General features: G+C 39.6%; 1 protein-coding gene across 5 annotated transcripts in view; it reads left to right on the top strand.

The window, feature by feature from the left end:
• ELF1 (E74 like ETS transcription factor 1) overlaps positions 1–19,139 on the top strand; it is an 87,718-nt gene extending 68,579 nt beyond the window's left edge. For 4 of the 5 annotated variants that reach the window (XM_030946144.1, XM_030946162.1, XM_030946135.1 and 1 more), the window contains exons 6-9: positions 3,800–3,883; positions 6,906–7,098; positions 8,184–8,651; positions 17,451–19,139. In XM_030946144.1, the coding sequence (XP_030802004.1) occupies positions 3,800–3,883; positions 6,906–7,098; positions 8,184–8,651; positions 17,451–18,066 (1,361 nt within the window). In that variant the 3' untranslated portion in view covers positions 18,067–19,139. The remainder of the gene's footprint in view (positions 1–3,799; positions 3,884–6,905; positions 7,099–8,183; positions 8,652–17,450) is intronic. The other variant, XM_030946172.1, reaches the window with a different exon arrangement.
• Positions 19,140–21,389: the final 2,250 nt, after the last annotated feature.

The following is a 21,389-nucleotide window of genomic DNA, read 5'->3' as shown; positions in this document are numbered from 1 at the left end:
GTGTGGTTCAGGAAGTCTCCGATTCCCCTGAGAAAGCTGAACTGAAACTGCTGTGGAGGAGAGCTTTACCAGCAGCTGCCTGAAAGTGCTGCTGGGGAAGCTGCTGTGGCTGTGCACACTACTGTGAGATAACCAACTGTAAGAGGATTTTAAACCGGGGGTTTTTATTTGTTCTTCTCTTCCCTTCTTCTTTTTTAATGTTGACTGCTTTGTGGGTCAAAACAAGGAGCTGCTGTCTGCCAGACATTTAACCTCTTTGGTTTGATGCTTTCATACTCTTTCGTGTTGTGCTTCTGCTTACTCCCACTCCTTCCTCCTCCCCAGCTGTAGGTTGGAAAACCAGTTTCTTCACAGAAAATATGTATTTGTTTTAGGGGAAAAAAAAGGTGGAAAAGATGCATCAGCTTAGTGTTTCATTAAGTACTAGTTTTCAGTGAACTCAAGGCTTCGTAAAGTAGATGGTATGGTCTGAGTGATGTAGAAGTGTTACTTCAAAATGTCTGGGGATTTGTTGTACAAAAATTGCTGCAAAATGTTATAAAGTTTATAGTGCACTTTAAGATAATGTGCAGTGTGTGGGTGGGATTCTTTTGGGGTTTTGTTTGTTTGTAGGTTTTTTTTTTTAAAGTACACTCTGTTTCCCTTCTTTTGGTCAGTTTTGAGGCATGGCATAGGATGGTGATTGTTTTACCCTGTCCATATCACTCATGAATTTATATGGTTTTTATAGATTCTATAGATTCTTTTATAGACTTCTGGCACATATATATGAGCCATTAGCTAAAATTAGAGGGATTCACAGTGCAGAGCATTGCCAGCTAACTGGGCCAGAATGGCAGGGCCAAGTAGAGCTCCTCCAAGACAATGTTCATCAGAAGCAATGTGGTGGTTTCACTTCCTTTCCTTTTGGCCTTATTGCTGCAGCAGGAGAGCTGTATCCACCCATCTGCTCAACTCCAAACCCGTGTCCAGCATGATGTTTGTACTCGTGAATGTGTGAGCACTGAGCTGCTCAGCTATGGATCTGAAAGACAGGAAAACAAAGGAATGTCAGACAAAGAAGCTTGGAAATTTGCTACATTAATACCTTCAGTTCTGTTTTTGCTGTGGAGGATATCTGGCAGCAGGTGGTCACAGAAGTTATATACATCATATTTTAGATATATGTCATTTATTTTGTTTGTACATGCATTTTTTCTAAACAAAACTAATTGAAAATAGTGCAAGAAAATGGATTTTACATTTTTTGGTGTGATATAGGATATTTAATCGGGATGAACATTTCACTGCCTAATGTCAAGTTAATTTGTAGCATGAATTTCTAACATGAAGTGTTTTTTAGCCATGGAAATAGGAAAGTGAAAACACCAATTGTAAATCCAATTTGCTGTTCAAAATTATGGTAGGCCCGCATAAGTCTTTGGTCTTGCACACTTTTTATCCTCCCTCTTTGTAAAATTCTCTCCTAAAAAGGAATATAGTGATGTTCTCTGAAAAACAACAAATTCATGCTCTGTTGAAGCAAAGGAGGAAGCATACTAGTGCTTAATGGGCTTTAAAAAAATATCTTTTAAACAAAGGAAACATATCTGATGTGTCTCTGTTAACTGTTTTTTGATGGTATCAGTCAGTGCCTGGAGACAGTGTAGTCTAGAACTATCCAAATAAAGTATCTAGCCCAGATATACAGCAGTAATAGCAATACATTTCTGTAAACAAGTTTCACGTCCTTCACTGGTTTCTAATTTTGGATGACTTCTTGCAGTCCTGAAGTAGTCTAGGCTGAAGAAAGAGAGCCTAGAATTGCTCTTGCAGTGGTATTCATATGTAGTAGCCTGGGTTATCTCTAATCAGAAGTGCATAAATTATATGGGATCAGTACTTAAGTTTCCTGAAGCTGACTAGGAGTAGTCCTGACCTAATTGAGCTCTCATCCACTTCATTTCCTTTTAAGAACTGAAGTCATTTAGACATAATGTCTAAATTAGTGATATCAAAATAACACTCCCTACTCCTTGATGGCTACATTTGCACCTGTTTGAGAAAGGAAATGAGACAACAGAGTCTTCCCATAGCTCTAACAGGGAAAGCACTTAGCCAGTTACCCTGAGGGGCTTCATCCCTGTTAGAAGCTCATCCTTGCCAGTGGCTTCATCTAGGACATTTTAGGTGAAACAGACATTTCTGCAACCTTCAGTGCTGAGTGGAGAAAAGCTGCTAAAAATGTACTCCAGTAGTTCTTTATCCTTTTATGTCATGATATATTAAGAAAACAATGTTGTAGGTTTTCCTCCCTCCTACCTTCTTTCAAATCAAAGACATTACTGGCCAAAACAGTGGGTGTCATTTGTGTCCTGTTCTCAATCATAAATCCTGTCTGGATGAAAGAAGAAAATTAGAGGTTTTGTTTACTCACTGTAGCTCTCTCAACTAGCTATCCCATGCCTCTCCTCCCCCATGCACTGTCAAAAAAAAAGAAAAAAGTGGCATAAAGATGGACTTAGCAAGATTGCTAATGTCAAAAAATGAGTGCTTAAGTCAAAGTTTCTTATGACTTCTCTGTAGATACTGGAAGTTTAAGATGAAGGAAATAGTGCAGGCTGGCACTGAGCTGTTTGGTTTTTTTCAGAGCTAGTAAAAATGCTCTCTCACTCTGCACCAGAGCTGCTTCCTTACTAAAACAGCCCCTCAAAACAAAATCAAAACTGGAAAGTTAAAGTGTATGGGTTTTCACAGACCTTTTGGTCTTGCTGCTTTAGAACATCAACTTTTTTGAAGTGCAATAAATACAGAAAAAAAATTCCCTTAGATTTTTAACTAAAGGAAATGGCAGTGTTTGAAATATGTTTCTCTGAGTCTTGTGTATGCTTAGTCTATTCTACCTCTCAGAAGATTACAGGTAACAATATAAGTAATGTCAGTGTAGCAAAGGGTCACGGCAAAACCTGGTAAGATAAATTCTTATTTCATAAGAAAGTTCTGAATGTTTCTGATTAATTACATCACCTGTAAAAGCTGCCATTGCAGGGAACTAATAAAAGAATAGGTTCAAGGTTTTATATTGAGAAATATTTCAGCATGATTTAGCTTTTTTGTTCCCTTTTGTGTCAGTAGTTGATTTCTCAACATTTTCAAATGAGTGCTCTTCATTTTTGTAATCAGTTTTAAGTAACTTCTTCCTTGTAGTCTGCCTCACCAGAGAGTCACCATGCTTATGACTTTAAAACCTGGTATTTTTTCAGAGCCTGTTACTGTTTCTTCTGATTTTCAAAAACAAGTGACTTCCCTTTACTTGCAGCCACTGTAAAAGTGGTGTAAAAGACAATAGGATGGAAAAAAGTTTGTTCCTGATGACAGTGTAGCTGGGTGCTGGCAGTGTACTTGCAATAGATTAAACAAGGAGACAAGCTTGTTTTGTCCCTACCTTCCATTTTGGCAATGAGTGAACATGATAGTGCTCTGTAGTTTATCTAGCTTTTTCTGTTTAAGCCCTTACACATAGTTAATAGCTTATTTTTTTCTTCTCGTCTGTTTCAAGTGCTCTTAAGAGTACCTAAATAGCCACAGAAATTTCCAATGTGCATGGACTTCAGGAAAGTGCATAGTGTAGTCTTTTTTTAAAAGTACAGTAAGAGCATAGGAGGTCCATTCTGCCATAGAAAAAAAAAGTTCAGCACAGAACTAAGTTCCCAACTTGGTAGAAATTTAATCTTTTTTGAATTGGAGAAACAAATCTTTTCCCTTTTTAGGTATTTTTTTTTTCTTAAGCTGACATTGACTTACTGATGATTTATTTCAGGGAAGAAACCAAAACCGTCTCGTTCTGAGTCCCCTACTACGACTCCAAACATATCTGTGAAAAAGAAAAACAAAGATGGAAAGGGTAAGTCCAAATGGTTGTCACCAAAATGTTTAGGAGAACATAGTTTCTGAGTCATCTGTAAAAAGAAAAAATTCACCAGTTCACTTGTGATGCAAACATAGGTCTTCTCTTCAGGGGTGGTTAACATCTCAAGGCAAGGAAAAGATGAGCACATGAGTTTTCTTGGTGAAAGACTCAGTTCCTTGGGAGGATAATGTATTTGTCACTTTAGTTGCAAGGGTTCTTGGAAACTCTTCAACATCCCTGCAGAGTTTGCTGTGTTTTGAGTGAAGTCTTGGGGAGTGCTTTGCATTATATTAATGCTTCTTAGGCTGTGGTTATTTTGACAGATGATCTTTGCAAATGTGTTCCATCTGTATGTGTCTAATTCTGCATGAGGCTAACCAAGCCTGCCAGTTGGCAGCAGGAAGTACCAAGTCCTGAATTTTGAAAAAAGTTATAGCACAGCTATAACTTTTTGAACACTTGGGCAGAAAACTTGGGGGTTTGATACTTTCATTCCTTCTGTGTTTAAAAGGTAGATATAAAAAGAAATGCCACATAACTGATGCAATAAATAATTTCTCGGCCTGAAGTGTTCAGTAGTGCCTGTGAGTTTTGTCATCAGCTTTGACAAAAGGGTTGCTTTGCTGTGGGGTCCAACGCTGCAGCCGTGCCCAGGCTGGTGTTAGAAAGGAAGGCTGATCCCAGCCCCAGCGAGCTGTGCTGCCCTCGGTGGGAGCTGGAAACGAGCCACCCCTGTGTCACAAGGGCCTGCTGCATGTGACAGATGTGCTTGCATGCATGCAGTACTTACCAGGACAGCAGCCTAGCCAGTCCTGGACACTGGTGGCAAAAGAATGCCACGCTCTTGAGGTCAGAAAAATCTCTAGTCTGACAAATGAGTATGACGGGGTTTTTTTTCTTTTGAAGAGCCATTTTCTGCAATAACAGGAAGAAAGACCTGTTGGCAATCAATAAATATTTTGCATGTTAATGCCATCAATTTTAAATATGCATTGTTGTATTTTTTTTAATTAAAACCTGATTTTTATGTAAAAATGAATGGAGTATCAGAGGAACATCCAAATGGTGCTCAGATAAAATTATAGAAAATATGGAAGCAGCCAGCCACAAAATGAAAAGGTAGAAGAGTCTAACAGTTCTGTCGATGATAGCAAGGATACTCCATAATTCACATTTGTCCATTGTTACAAAGTTGCTAATTCTGAAGGGAATAAAATGGAGGATGTTGCTTCAAACCACTGTTTGTTATGAAACCCATTTGTTTTGCATTTTTAGGAACACAAAATTGAAGTAAAAAGCATAGTAATACGACCACCCGTGTCTGGAAAGCAGCTAGAAAATCACAAGAGCTGCCTGTCTGTTACCTAGGGGGAACTTGTGTGCTAAAATTACAAGCTCTCCATACAATTACATGATATGATGCATAGAGAAAACTGAATTTTCCACATATTTATTTTTCTGCTGTGACTCAGAGGGGGTTAAATATTCTGCCTGTAAGTAAAGCAAACCTGTTTTTGCAGCCAATCTTCTTTGCAGTGATTTTTAGTGGCAAAGCAGTGACAAATTTTCAGGTTGCCTTGATGCAGTTGAACATTTTTAGTCTAGACTACAACAAAAACAGCCTGGATTAGGTTGTAAATGGCTGGGAATGCTCTCACTCCTGCCTGACACTGTGTCTTGCCTAAGCAGTCTGGTTTTGGCTTTGGGGTATCTGAGGACTGGGAGGCTGGTTTATGTAAGCTGGGAGACATTTGTTGCAAAGGCAATGTTTTTTCTCTAGGAATGCTCATTTTTCAAGCTTCCACCTGCTGAAGTAGCTGCTAACATTTTTGTGTAGGCAGTTTTGATGACTTTGATGAATATTTGCAAAATATAGTTTATAATATAGTATTATAGGAATTTCAATTTTTAAGAGATTTCTTATTGGAATAAGGTTCAGACTGATGGTCATAAAGTTGAAAAAAATCTGCTGGGCTAAATTGAAGCTATGAAAAGAGATCCTGTCACCTTCTCATTGGCTGGGCATCATTTTTTTGTGAAACTTCAGCACATGCTATCCTTGCTGTTTTTGCACAGCTACTTGTGGGAGGTGATACAAGAAGTTTTTTCTTGCTTTCTCTGACTAACAACTAAGAAGCTTATGTGCAGCTTCAGATTCCCAAAAGAACATCAAACACCAAAAGCCTTAAAAAAAAAACAGGAAAAAAAAGATCTCATTAGTCGCATAAGTTTAGACTCCTTAAATGTGGTTTTGGAAAAAAAAATGCAAATTTTGTGCTAGTTTTAAGTATTCACCATCTGTGATTTTAATACTCTTTCTTTATATGTGGCAAACACTGAACAGATGTGATGGATTTTCATATAAAAGTGTTTGTCCCCTCTTGTTTGTAAAATGAAATTTGAATGTTGTCTACCAGCAAGCACAAGCACTCACTGGATTAAAAAAAAAACAACTTTTTTCTGTACTTTGTTATTGAAGGTTTGCCTGCCTCAGCATATATCACCGATTGCCCTGCATAAATCTCATTGTTAAAGGCAAGGATTTGGTTTAGCCTTTTAAAGGATTATAACTCTCACCTCAATTCAGCAAAGCATCTAAGCAACAGCTTAATTTCCAGCATTTTTAGGGGGTAGAACTGAACATGTTCCTTTTCAAGGTAAAGCAATAGTGTCTGCTTCTGTAACTGGATTAGGCAGGAGGGAAATGGGCGCATGGGTGACTAATGCTGTCTAGTGTTGGTGGTCCCACATTGGCTGTAGGTTACAGAATGACTGGGGTATTTGGACACCTAGATTATGATAACTCACAAGATTATAATAAATTCCCTTCCCATGCCCTTCCATCACTATTTCCTAGTCTTGATGATAAGTTATAATGTGTTTTGTAAAGATATCAGCTTCTTAATTTTAAGATTATTTGCATCATTAATAAAATAAAATATGACCAAATAACTTCTTTTTCTTTCTTCTTTTTTTTTCTTTGTTTTGTTTTGTTTCTGAAATTCTTTTATTCTAGGAAATACAATTTATCTCTGGGAGTTCTTACTAGCACTGCTCCAGGACAAAGCTACATGTCCTAAATATATCAAATGGACTCAAAGAGAGAAGGGCATTTTCAAACTGGTGGATTCCAAAGCTGTGTCCAGGTTGTGGGGAAAACACAAAAACAAACCTGACATGAATTATGAAACAATGGGTAGAGCTCTCAGGTATGTGCATTTTTAATAGTAGATTGTTTTTGTTGCATTAATGTTTGTATGCATTAAATGCCTTATTTAATTTGAATAACACAAAAATCTAGTATTCTATTAGTTTGAGAAATGAAAATGTTATTTCAGCAAAATAAATTAGCTAACTAAAATTAACCCTCACTAACCTCAATTCCAAGTCAGTCACCTTCAGTTTCCACATAGACATTTTTCAGTATTGCTGCAAAACTGCATCTTCACAGTCAGACACACATAAGTAAGAGGCTGAAGATTTCAAGTGGGGCAAACCTTTTACATAAAATTTCAATCTGTTTTCAAAAAAACGTCACCAACATTCATGTGTATTCATTAAGTTATTTCTACTTGTTGCCCACGATTCCATCTCCAATGGAAAATACAGTTTTAGAATTCAGTTCTGGTTTCATTTCTCTGAACTTGTGTGTACAGACAGTTCTAAGACATAGAATCGTGTGACACTGCCTGTCAGGCTGGGAGTTTTCTTATACATAAAAAACTGTGCAAAATAAGTAGACAACCATGGAGCTTCAGTCTTATCAGCTGATTTGATAATTGTCCAACTGAGCCGTATGCATTTCTTTTCATTTCTCCTCACCTTGGTGTGCATAATTTCAAGTTATCCTACTAATTTGTAAATGTAACAGAAATAGTGCTCTCCTGTCCTGTTCCCTTCGCTTTGTTGTAGCTAAAATGTCTGCCTGTACTCAGTGGTGAATAAACAGGAATTCAGATTACTGGAAGAACTTAGGAGTCAAAAGGAGAATTGAAAGTTTCATGCAACTTTTTACAAAGTGTGAGTTGGTAGCAGATCTGCCAAGTCATGGAGTTCTTTTCTTTCTCCTCAGAGTTATCTAAGTTTGAAGTTAAAAGGTGGCATGAAATACCAGTAAAAAAAAGTTGTTTGAGGAAAAAAGTACACTATTAAATTAGTCACTTCTTATAATGAAGAAACTAGACACATAAAATTTTTTTGACTTGCTAGTGCTGTGTTTATTTTCTGTGAGTTTTGTTGCTTTGTTTTGTTTTTGTCAGAAAACCTGTGTAACTTGTGTGTTCACTTTAAACAGATACTATTACCAAAGGGGAATCCTTGCTAAAGTAGAAGGTCAGCGCCTGGTGTATCAATTTAAAGACATGCCAAAAGATCTCATCTATATTGATGATGAAGATGCCAGCCCTAGCACTGAATCATCAGATTCAACTCTGCTCTCACCTGCTGTGGCCAACAGAAGCCAACCAAGCAGAACTAGAGCGTCTGCAAACGCAGGAACAAAGGGAGGATCAGCCTCAGTGGTAAAAACAGGAAACTCAAAGCCTGCTAAGCTGAAGGAGCAAGTAGAAGTTGTACAGCAGCAGACACCTGGCTTGAGTTCAGAAGTTTTGAGGACAATGCAATCTCCACAGCCAGTGCAACCTGCTCAGCTTTTTCGGACAGTTCATGTAATGCAGCCATTGCAGCCTCTCACAGAAGGACAAGCAGCTGTAACTAGTAATGTTCCAGATGAATCGTTAAATTCCTCAGTTCAGAATATAAGGTAAGAAAATGTACAGAAAATAAATATTTGAATGATAATATATTCACTGGATGATGGCTAGATAGACTCGATTCTTTGTTTTGCTTCCAAGAAATGCTAGTCTTCCAGTTTGGTTGAAGTGAAATGATTTCTTTGTGGCTTATCCTAGGAATTTAGAGTTACTACAGCATGACAGGTGCACATATAACTGTACTGCCTATGGTGGAGGGAAGCTCATCTTTTTCCATGGTGTTAGGCCTGGTGCATATCATTTAATAAGGAAAAATGTACAACTTCTCTTTAAAATTGACATTGTCAGCTCTGTCCCACAGCAGAAGTTGTGTTTTCATGTCTGCTTTTACACTGCTATCCTTGCTTTTGAATTATACATGCGTTTTCACAATACCTTCAAAATTATTTTCCTTCTTGCTTCTTAATTTTTCTTTGTAAGAATTTTTGTCATTTTTTGCATCTTTTTTATTGTCCCCAGTTACAAGGAAAAGCTCCATATTACCTGCTCTTGCATTTTGCTGCTGTAACAAGAACAAGTCCTTCCAATTGTAGGAAACAATTAACAGACTAATCCTTTGGGACTTGTGCATCTGCAGACATTTGGGAGCCAGTCATTCTTCCATGTTTCATCTGTGAGTCAGCTGGCTGACACTACACAGCACTTAAGCATCATGATTCTTTTGCATTTACCCCTTGGTAGCAGGATTTATTTGTAAAAATGCACAAGGGCAGCATAGTAAAAGGAAAGCAGTACAGACATAATTGAGGCTATACTGAACCATATAAGTCAGCAGAACAATAACACTAAACATGAATAGGGGGAAAGTTCAGCAACTTGCAGAGTTAAACAGCTCTAGGCTAGACCTACACTAGATTATGGATCACAAACAATATCAGTAGTATAGATGTTATAAGGAATGGTACCAACAAATGGAATTATCTATAAAACTTAAGGCAGTCAAGAAGTCCAGCCAAATGTTTGGAGAGCTATTCAGTGACATTATGACATCCAATTACTGCATTACAGTATTTCCCAGTCAGACCTTGGGTAATAAGCTAAGGGAAAAAATAGTAGAGATGATACATGTGTCAAGCTCAGATGAAACAGAAGCCTTAAATCCTTAGAATTCTGTATTATCTTGGTTCACATCCATTGTTTTTAACCAGAACGTTATTCCACGAAATCTCTAACTGTACTTAGCCCAGATGACAAAGTGAAGGAGTTCAAACTGAAGCATCAAACCTTTTCAGAATGGTAGAGAAGTACTGCTGATTAAGAAAGTTTATACTAAAGGGTCTGAGCAGTTAGAGTGAAAATAAAAACTACAATCCAGACGTTTTTGGTGTGCTTTTAACTAAGTTGGGACAAGCTGCAAAATAGGTGCTGATGAGTCCTGTGCAATAGATACTGCCTATTTCAGGCTCTCAAAATACAGTTTATGACAGATATATTTCTGCTCAGCTTCAAAAGGCAAGATTCAAATAGTTAGTTGAGGTAGAATGACATACTGAACTTTTTTCAGAGCATATGTTTTAGGTCTTGTTTTATAATAAGGCTGAAACAACAGTTTGTTCAGACAGCTGTAAATCTTAGGCAGATGAATGTACACATTCTGAATCGCTGCAGCAGGGCTTCCGTAAGGGTTGAAATGAATGGTCTGCATGACTTGAAAATGTACAGCAGGTATGGCTGCCATTGTAGACTAAGAGCTGACAAACCTTCTGATGTATGCGTGCACTCTGTGGGGTTGTGTTGGAGCCACTTTATAGTGTGGCAAGCATGAGGACAAATAGCAGCTTTGGTTGCCAGTTGCTGTTTAGAGGCTGGGGCATGTAAATAGCCAAGATCATTTGGGCAAAACAGCAACCAGGATCTGGTAATGATCCTCAAAAGGTTTTCTTATGCATGCCAGTTAATGGTTGGGCTCTGTCTTGAAGTGTGAACATCTTGAACCCATATATTTTGTCTTATGCAATTTAGTTTCTAAAGTTTTACTCATGTAAATGTTCACCCCTCTTCTTCATGGAAATAAATGTTTTTCCCTCTGCAGCAATTTGCTTCTGTTCTGTTGTGAGAAGAAAAAAATAATACAGAAAATATTGAGCATCTTTGAGGTCAAAACAACTGCTTTCTTAACACTTAACTATAGCCTTCAGAGAATGTTTGAATGTGCATCTTCTCTGCTAAGGTTCTTGGTAAAATAATCGTATTTGAAGATTGTTGTGAAGTGCTTGTGTCATCATCCCTGACCTGCACTAGGCAGCACTGCCTGGTACAGACCACTCCCAAAGCATCACTGGGAGAATGTTGCAGCCCAAGGCCCAAGTTCCCCAAGGCCTCTTGACAATTCTCAAAGGAATGGGCATGTTGATGTAAATCTGTGGTTGGCTCTTCACGAGACAGGCAGTGACTTCATTTATAGCTGCACAAAGCTTGCAGCTATCTTACTCTGAAGTGGAAAGGTCTTGGCTTTTGGATGGCTTTTGATATGCTTTTTGGAGAAGCTTCTCTATGAAAGGGGGACAAGGAAAAGTGTTACTTACAAAGGATAAAAGTCTCTTCTTCAGCCCCAGTGCTTAAACAGAAAGGCTGTGATGTGCTAACTGAGGCTTGGGAAACAGGGCAGGAGCAGGGTCAGGTCAAGCAAACTGGGTTTTGCTGACTGAGGAAAACATCTAGGATCCCCAGTGGGAATATTTGGAATTGTAAACAGACTGCTGTTCTGCAGGTCTAACTGTTCTGGCTTGGTGTATGCAGTCACAGTAACTGCAGACTCCAGTCATGCAACTGAGTTTAGCACCACATATTTCCAGTGAGAGGACAAAACCAAAAATGCCTCTCTGGATGAGCACTTTATTGCTTACTTTTTCAGATGAGCCAGCTTTTATGAGGAAGAAAAGGTTTCTTTGAATTTCATGCTTGTAAAATTATTCTGTTTAAACCAGGATAACGCACACAGGTTAACCAGAATACCTGGATTATTGGAGTTATTGTGTTTTGCCTTGGAATTAGGAGGCACTGGCCTGGGATTCAGCTCTGTGTACATTGGCTCATTCTGAGTATTAAAGGGCATCCTTTCTGTTGCTGCAGAAAGTGCACCTCTCCTGTTGAGCTAGCAACTTACCTCGCCTAGGGTATCCTATTCCTGTGTTTGGACAAGTAAATTTCTCTCTTAAATGATGAGGACTGCAAATAAAGAGAGATGCATTTTCATTTACCTTTAATCTAGAGTAGTAGTGATTTAAGATGGAGTGAAAAGAAATTCTTATGTTACTTACAGTTCAGAGAATATCACATTGGGGGTTAATTTTAACTTATATGTCTGTCTCTGCTACTGGCTGTACAGGACGTGGCTGAACCTTCTAGCTGGCAGCTCTATGTGCCAAGAAACTTGCAATTAGCTGACTTCTGACAAACCGTGTGCAATGTTTTAGCACACTTCAGGTTTTAATCTATTTCTGTAAAAATTCAGCTTGCTCTTTCCTTTCTGTACTTGCAAGTTGTCATTGTGGTAGCTTGGACAGAGCACATTAGAAGACCAGAATCCTGACTCAGTTCTGTGGCTGGGGCTAATACAGGTCACAGAGGACCAATGGGATATGCTCTCTGTGTTCGCTTCTGAATGGGGGAACCTCGACATGATGAATCAACCACAGTTTTTGTTTTGATCTTTTTGCAACCTTGAAGGTAGAAAATTACTTCTGAAGGTGACACAAGCATGGATTGCAGTGGCAGGATCCTGATTCAAGAGGAGAAGGAAGTAGCTGAATGTGAATCATGTTTTTTCAAGGTGTGAGCATTCTGAGTAAGAACAGTGATGAAGCCAAGAATTCACCAATACTGTGTATTGGTCCCAGTAAGCAGAGTCAATTGCCTTTGAAAGCCATGTGCACCCAAGCAAACACATGCTTTCTGCTGTTCCATAATCTGTTCCTGTGTCCAGGCTGTGATGCTTTGGCAGTCTGACTGCAGCAATGCTGATGCTGAAAAAAAAAGGAATAGTCTAGCAAGAATTTATCAACTCTGAAAATGTGATTACAGCTTCTATATCAAATGAAGTGTCTTCATCTCATACCTTATATAGACATTGTCTTGTGTAAGTTGCACAGTGAATGTCAGCATTATTTTCTGTAATCATCCTTCACACCCTATCTCTATTGGCTTTGCTTGAGCTCACAGAACCCCACAGACACAGGGAACCAGTCTGGCACTGTTCTTCTGAGACTTTGCATTGGCCATCTGCTTTCAGACCCTTTTTCTTGAATAAGAGCAAGAGTCCTATCTGCATGATGTCAGCTAGTGTTGTAGCCCATCACTCCTGTGCCATTTCTATAGGTCCCCTGAATAAAAACCATCACAAATGTAAGTCTTGGTAAAGGGCTCCCTAAGTCTCTCTGGGACTTGATGGGGAACATGGGCAAAAGAGGATGATGCCAGCTGTAGGCTTGCAAATAATCACAAGCAGCTTCTGAAGACCGTCCTTTGGTCAGCCACCATCAGTTCACATGCTTCACTTCTGTTTGTAGTTAGGCAGCAGTCTTCTACCATTGTTCCAAAGGCAAGCCTGCAGTTCTAAAAGCTCTCCAGCACACTGACCAGTAGGTATTGTTGGATCTGGCTCACTGCTGCCATAGCCTTCCCCAAAGGAAGGGAAACAGGGGACTGTTACAAAGAACTCATCTCTGTAATCTCTTAAGTGAAGGCTTGACTCCAATCCAGGTTTCAGGTTGGTGAGAAAAATGTCTTTCCTGAGGGAGGTGCTGGTCTCAGTGGGCTTCTACAAGACACTGTGATTTAGCTTACAACAGGGTGTGTTTCTCAGAACACATTTCCAATATGGACAACTTCTATCACAGCAAAGACTTTGCTTATAACCAAACATTTTGATTTTCCTGCAGCTGAAGGCAACCTTTTCTGAAGCCCACTTCTGATTTAATTTCTGAGATATGCAAGGTGGCTGCTTATTGACAGAAGGGAGTGTCATCCAATAATGTCATCCAATCAGATTCATTTTGTTTCTGCATAACAAGAAGATATCCATAGGAGTTCTCTTTCTGTGTCTTTGGCGCTGCTGAAAGAGGTGGAGGTTCTGCAGCTCTGTTTGCAGCAACGTTCCTGAGATTTAATTCAGGTGACAGTGCAGTTTTGAAAAATTCTGGAAAGAAGGCTGTTAGACTTTGTGGTTCAGTAAAAAGGACACGTTGAGAGTTGAGTCCTCTACTTCTGTCCTCTCTTACCTCTCTCTATGTATGTCTTAATATTGCTTTGTTTCATTTTATTACCGTGCTGTGAAATACTTGGTTTACCTTGGCTTGCAGCTTCAATATTTTTGGTATCTTCTCCATCTCATAAATTTCACAAAAATTACCATAAATAAACTTGTTTTTCTTGCCTGTCACTATTTATCTCTTGATGAGCTAATAAGATATTGCACAATTCTAGGCCATTAACAGTAAAATATGGCCCAAGAAATAGATTATAATTTTCTGTAAAGCTAAAATGACTTCAGAATTTTTGTCATTCTTTTCTCAGTTGTAATCAGATTGTTTTATGGCAGAATTTCCTTTCCATTGCTGTTGCTCAATGTTCTTGTTCTTTTTGAAATCTCAGCAGCAACTTTTAAAATAATCACCCAAAAGATTTGTACGTTAGAGAAGAAAGGCTGTTAGCAAAATGCCAGTGAAATTCAGAAACATAGCAAAATATAGACTTAAAAGCACCTAAAGCAGTGTAGCCCAGTGTTAATAAATCACCTTAATTATTGTGTACTTTTTTTTTTTGTAAAACAGACAAAACGATTAACCAAGCTGTATCTTTTTCAATTTAGGCAGATAGATTTTTAGTTAGTAATCAGGTTTAACAACTAAGGCAAATGTCTTGCTTGGCTATCATTATCATAAATAAATATTTATGATGTGCTTGTACAGCTACCTGCTGCATGGAGGTAGCAAGCACACCCTGTGAGTGTATGCATATACATGTATGTACAGGTTGATATACACGTGTATCATATATTTGCATCTTGGTTGATGGAGAAGACAACACATCTGGAGTAAACCTCAGGCACGGGACTGCTTTTCAAGAGAAATAAAATTACTTTAGATTAATATGCAGATACTAATTAAAGTGTTCTGAGACAAGTGATCTGGTTTAGTCTCTCAGAGCTGTTGCTCCTAGTGCTTCACAGATACCTGCATTGATTAGATGCAGTTCACACATTTTGAGCTTATCCTTCAAAGCCACTTGGCAGCTAGCAGCTTTTATTTTTACAAAACAACTACAGAACAAGGAAGTAGCTTCAAGATAATACTTGGAGGCCATACCGGCACAGGCTTGCAGCTTTAGCCCCTGCTTTCAAAATTGCAGCTATTGTGTTGTTCTTAATCCTTCAGACTCAGGTAGGTTTCTTCATGGATTAAAGAACTGCCTTGGTATCTATTCTGATACTCTTGATGCTTTTCTAATGGCAAGTGTCAGTTATCTCTCCTTCATAGCTGTTCCACTTGCATTGCTGGTCTCTGTACACTTTCCTGGGTTGAGCTGTACTGTCTGACATGTTGATTTTATTATATGTTTTTTTAACTATAGATAGTTTGCTTTTTTAATCTTTTAAAGAACCTAGTGGATGCCCTCATCCTGTTGCTACTTCTGACACAGACATTAGTGACTTTTCTGTCAAGGTCTCAGGGGACTTGTTGGGGGAAAAAATAGTTAGCACTGATAACCCTTAGGAGACTTGGTGTGAGCCTTGGTAATGTCATTCTTAGCCTTGCACTTTAGGCTTGGTTGTTGGTATTTGCTGTGCCAGCACCAAGTTCTCCAGAAGTTTGAAAGAAAGAAGCAATCACTCTAGCTGGTTCTTCACCTTCAACCAGGCCCATTTCCATGAACAAGTTCTGTTGTGTGAAAAAGGAGCTCAGGATTGACTCTGGTGTCAGTCACATCAAATTCTGTGTCATGGTTATGATGGCTGCTGTGATGAGACCTGCATGGGTGCCTCATGGGCAAGGATTTGGGTTTCGTTTGCTGTAGCAGCATTGCTGGGTACTGCAACTGTCTTTCTTGAGAGGAAGAGAAAGTTACAGATGGAAATTTTGTTTCTTGTATTACCGAGCCCTATGTGATCTGGGGAAAAGATTGCCTGCAGGAAGGACTGGCAGCTGGAAGATGCTCAGGGAAGCACCCACGTGCTCTGAGTCTGATACCAGAAGGGTTACTGAGCCTGCTCTTGCTGGAGCAGTCTTTGGAGCTCAGCTAGAGGCCTTTCCCAGAGGACTGTGCTGAGTGGGACATGAGAAACCTTCTACATATATTCCTGCACTCGTTTTTGCTGCTGCACTAAGAAAGGGGGAGTGCAGCTCCCTGTGCAGATGGACTATGACCAGCAGCAGCATCTGCCTCCACATTGTCCCATAGCTTCAGCACCACCTAAGTCCTGCTTTGATAAGCTTTTTGGTAAGCAACTGTGGTAGCCAGAGTATGGTTTTAAATGGAAGTTTTGAATATGTTGAATTAGATTGGACTGATCAGTGGCTAAATGTTGAAATGTAGACTTACACAGAGCTGTGAAAAATAAATTCTGTTTGGTAGGAGTGTAGAATGGAGGACATTCCATGGTTGATGTATGGCAGGCAACCCTTACAGCATATCTGAGGTCCAGTCTTCAGAAAGAAGAGCAGGCAATATTGTGCATGGGTGTGAAAGTATGAACATTGACAGTAAATTGCTTTCCATCTAAAGTGATTGCAGCAGGTGTAGAAATAAGCTAGGAGGTGGAGATAGTTACTTTTTTTATTTTTGAGAAAACATCAGGGAGAGCTTAAGAGTGAAAAGGGGGAGGAGGGCAGGCAGGACTAAACATTGAAGAGAAGCAGGAAGATTGGAGAGAACTCTGCATGACAAACAGAAGGAAAGAAAGATTGCCAGAGACAGCATGGCATGGTGGCATGGAACAAGCTGTGTCAGGGTCTCAGAGCAATTACCCTTCCCTTCCTCTCTCCCTCCCCTGGTAACCATTTATGTTTTCTGGGGGTTTTGTTTTGTTTTAATTTGTGTGACTGGAGTGTATTGCCACATTTCAGTAACTACTGTGCACTGCAGTAGCTGTGTACTCCAGCAATACAGCTCTTAATCCTCTCATGTTGTCCCCAGAGCTCTACATCTATTGACAGTCACATGGTACCCAAGTCTGTTAGCCTGCAAAAGATGGAATCACTCCTAAGTTAAAATGATGTTTTGGAAGCAGATTCTGATCAGCTGTTTTACCAGAAGCTGTGCATGAGCCTGGCAGACAGAGAACTCTGTGTCCTGGAAGTGTGGCAAGGTTGTGCCCAGACACTGCTACCGTGTGGATACTTTTGAATACGGTTAAATGCATATGTGGATGTCAGGACAATCAAGGCCTGACTTAGGCTTGTGATTTATTAATTACTTGGCGTAATTTTTGAAACTGATGGCAGATCTCTACTGGGTTGTGCTTTTGATGTTGGTCAGTGCTTGAGGTGGAGGTCTTGGATTTGATTTTAGGTTTCCTAATGAATCACTGAATGTCTCAAAGGCAGGCTGTTCAGCTTGAGGATGGCAGTATTGTTCATGTGGGATACCTTTACTTTGGGAATCATCTTGCTGAATTCAGGGATCAGGTCCAGTTCTGGTTTTATTAGGAGAGATTCTACTACCTCTTTTGGAAATGTTGGGTAAATTAAATATTTATGATGCCAAATGTTTTTTCTGTAGGAAATCTATCATTATTTTTTAAAAAATTCATCATAGAAGTGTTCTGACACAATAATCTTCTCTAATCTTAGCAGGACTTTGCAGACTCCAACCCAGGTTCCAGTGGTTGTTTCTCCTGGAAATCAGCAGCTGCATACTGTAACACTCCAGACAGTGCCTCTTACTACAGTGATAGCCAGCACAGATCCAGCCTCAGTAACAACAGCACAGAAATTCATTTTACAAGCCATTCCTACTTCCCAGCCCATGACGGTTCTTAAAGAAAACATCATGCTACAGTCTCAGAAGCCAGTCTCACCTCCTTCCTCGATTGTGCTGAGCCCAGCACAAGTTCAGCAGGTGCTCACCAGCAGTGTGCAGACAATTTGCAATGGAACAGTCAACATGGCTTCATCTCCATCCTTCAGTTCCAGCAGCCCCGTGGTGACGTTCTCGCCCAGCAGCTCACAGGTGGTGTCTCAGCCCTCGGGCACGGTGATCACGTCGGTCATTAAAGCACCGGACACGAAGCAGGTTGGCCTACAAGAAGAGGAAAAGGAGGAGAGTGACAAAGTAGAAGATGCTGAGCAGTCGGAGCAGAGATTCCAGCAGCAACCATTTGTGATGGTAGTGTCCAGTTCAAATAATTTCCCATCTAACGTGCAAGTAAAGCAAGAAAATGAGCCATTGGAACCCAATTTGTATTGATAATTAAATAATTAAAAAAAAAAAAAGACCCTGTGGATGATTATTTTCATAAATGTGATGGGACCTTTTCAGTTATGTATATATTATTTGATTCTGAAGCATGATGTTGCAAAGCTACTAAATTTCTGCAGTTAATTTTTAGAATTCATGCTTTAGGATGAATTTTGATTTTCTGTTAATTGCTAAATGTTATCATATAAATAAAATTATATATTACTAATTTTTCAAAGTACAGGCATGAAGGAACATGCTTTTTATGCTATGAAGACTTTCTCCTGAGGTTGTTGGCCAAAGTTTCAAACTTCCCTTATTTTGTTGTCAGTCTGTTGCCAATTTACATTGCAGTAATGTTATTGTAACCTTTTCTGTTTAATCTGTATGTGTATCACCTTTGGAAGCAGCAGTTAGTTTTAGTAAGACAGTTTCATTCCATGTGTTTGAATTTTTATGATCGAGTATCTGTTTCATATCAGTGAATGACATCAATTTCAGACTTTGATAACCAGGTATCCTCTTGTATTTTTTGCAGCACAAGCTCTTGTGTGTGCAAAACTGAACATACACTCCTATTGAGAGTACTCAAAACATATATTCCAGAAATGGACAATGCCACATCTATATTTTATATGAAAACATCAGATATATTTAATTACAGAAGCTAACGGCATCACTACAGGTGCAAATGTTTCATGCCATTTTGCAACTATGAAGTTTAACAATCTTGCTTTCTACTTCAGATTATTTTGTAAGGGGGGAGGGAAATTAAATATATACAATTTATGCAGGTTTCTGGAGATTAATACTGCTAAGAGTTCTTGTTTTTTGATTGTAAATACTGTATATTCAATGTTGCAGGGAAGTTTTTTCAGCTAATTTTTTTCCATACAAATTTTTGATAGATGCAAATAAGATCAATAAGATCGTTATGTTTAGAGGTCTAATGTTATATGTATTCATATTACTGAGTGACTTTGTATTTAAAGACAAATTTTTAAATGATGGAGCCCATTGAACCTTGGGTCCTTCTTTTGTATTTTTAATTGGTTTATTATGAAAATAAATCAAATGGAAAAGCACTTTTCTGTATTTACTCCAGAATGTTTTTAATTACTATAATGTTTTGACAGTCATCATAAATAAGTAAAATACAGTGAGAAACAGGGACAGGGTGATTAGTCAGTGTGGGTCTGTGGTGGAACAAGTGCAATTCACTTCTGAACAGACTTGAATATCCTTTGAAACAGCAGTAATGTATATTTTTGTAACTGAACTGAAGGTTGAGATAAATCCAAAAACTGGACTTAAACTTCTCCTTTTCCATCATTTCCCAGTACGTTACAAACAACACAAAATTCTGAGTGTAATTTGGAAAGGTTGTTGTAGTTTGTATGACACAACTGACAGCCCAAGCTATTAGGGCTTCAAAAACTTGCATGTTGCAGTGTTTAAGCAGAGAGTAAGTTAATATTTTGGCTGGTGTTATGATTCTGTCAGTATAAAATGAAAGGGAATATGACTTTCTATGATTGAATTAATGCTGAGAGTTTTATTGATTGGTATGTAAGGTTAAATATAACTTGAAGCACTAATACTAGAAAAACTAATAGGAGCAGAAGAGTGGCAGAGTGAGTATGGTCTTGCTGCTTGACAGAAGGAACTCTACGAACTATTGAACAAGCAGTTCTCTGCCACAGCTGCCATGTTAGTTCAATGTTTCTTCCCTCTGACTCTTCCTCACCCATTTACAGGAAGGCTGGTCATACCCACACCAGTGGTTGTTTATCTGGCAGTGCTCCCTGCTGCTGGGGAGTGCTGACAATATTTTCAGGAATGTGGATAAGCTTTGTGGAAGCATATCTGGTAACAGTCCTCACCCCGAGGGCCATGTTAGATTGACGGAAGCACTGGAGAGGGAAGCTATTTTTTTAAATCAAACTATAAAATAGGGATGTTTTCCTCTTCTACAAGTATTTCATAATTCTAGAAAATCTGAAGTGATATTGCTTGACTGACATTAGTGTTTTTAGATACAGGGAAGTTGCTTTGGTGTTTACTTGAAATGTGGAGGGGGGCGGGGGGGAATTGCACCATAAGGTTACATCTTCACACCAAAACTTCATGCCATAGATGCAGCTATTACACATGGAAAAATGCTTTGTCAGTTTAGTTTATGTCAGTTGGAGAAGTGGTGGAAATCTACAGCAGCAGTAATATGTCTCCAGCAGCAGACTGTTGTGTAACAGACAGTAAATGGAAATCACTCCCTCCCCATATCCCTTGGGCTCCGGTGTGCCAGCCAGGTGGATCCATACTTTGAACTCTCTTTGATATGGCAAAGGAAGGGAAAAGCTGGAGTAAATCATGAAATGAGAACTCACATTGGAAGTTTGAGCAACCCCTCCCCTGTCACAGCTGCCTTTGTGCCTGTGGCAGCAGCCAAACAAAACATGACAGCAAAAATCCCAGCCACTTCTGAGTCAGAAAATAAAAATTGAGGCCACGGTTCTTTTCCACACGTGTGTGGAGCCACAGAGGAGAAAAACGCACTTGTTTATTTTTGAGGCATTTCACAGAAAGAAATTCCATCCGGAGGAGGTGGAGGAGGATGGAGGCCTCAGGCTGCCTTTGGGAAGTCCTGTCCACCATGCTGTTGTCCTGGACATGGGCTGGGTGCTTGGGGCACAGCACCAGCTGACACACTGAGAGGTATTTCTGGTTTTATTCTGATTTGGTAGGGAGCTAGGTGGTGACCCACAAAAGGCTGGTTCTCCGATTACTAAAACTTCACAGTGGTTATAAATTTTAACAAGCAAAGGCATCAGCCTTCATTGGTTACAGATTATATAACTTTTTTTCCATTAATTAATACTCTAACCCCTATTGCTAGTGGTTTCATGAACTGCACCAGGGGAGGTTTAGGTCGGACATTAGGAAGAATGAGAGCAAGTAGATACTGGAATGGGCTGCCCAGGGAGGTGGTGGAGTCACCATCGCTGGAGGTGTTTAAGGAAATACTGGACTTGGCCTGGTTATCATGGTGGTGTTCAGTCAGGGGCTGGACTCGATGATCTCAGAGGTCATTTCCAACCAAACTGATTCTGCGATCTCTTGCCTCTCACGCCTGCGGGCGCAGCTCTTGCCTCCCTCTGAGCCCGGGCTCCGCTCGAGGCGGTGCTCGGGGGGTCAGTGGTCCCGATGTCCCACTGCCGCCGCGACCTTCCCTCAGTTACTGCCCAGCCCTGCTGACTTCACTCCCGGCGGCTCCCGTCCAGCCGGCCAATTCCTCTGGTGACTGCCTTCCCTTCTCTTTTAAAGAGAAAGAT

Source organism: Camarhynchus parvulus, chromosome 1, assembly GCF_901933205.1.
Source record: "Camarhynchus parvulus chromosome 1, STF_HiC, whole genome shotgun sequence".
NCBI classification, from domain to species: domain Eukaryota; kingdom Metazoa; phylum Chordata; class Aves; order Passeriformes; family Thraupidae; genus Camarhynchus; species Camarhynchus parvulus.
This window is presented reverse-complemented; position numbering and strand designations above follow the sequence as displayed.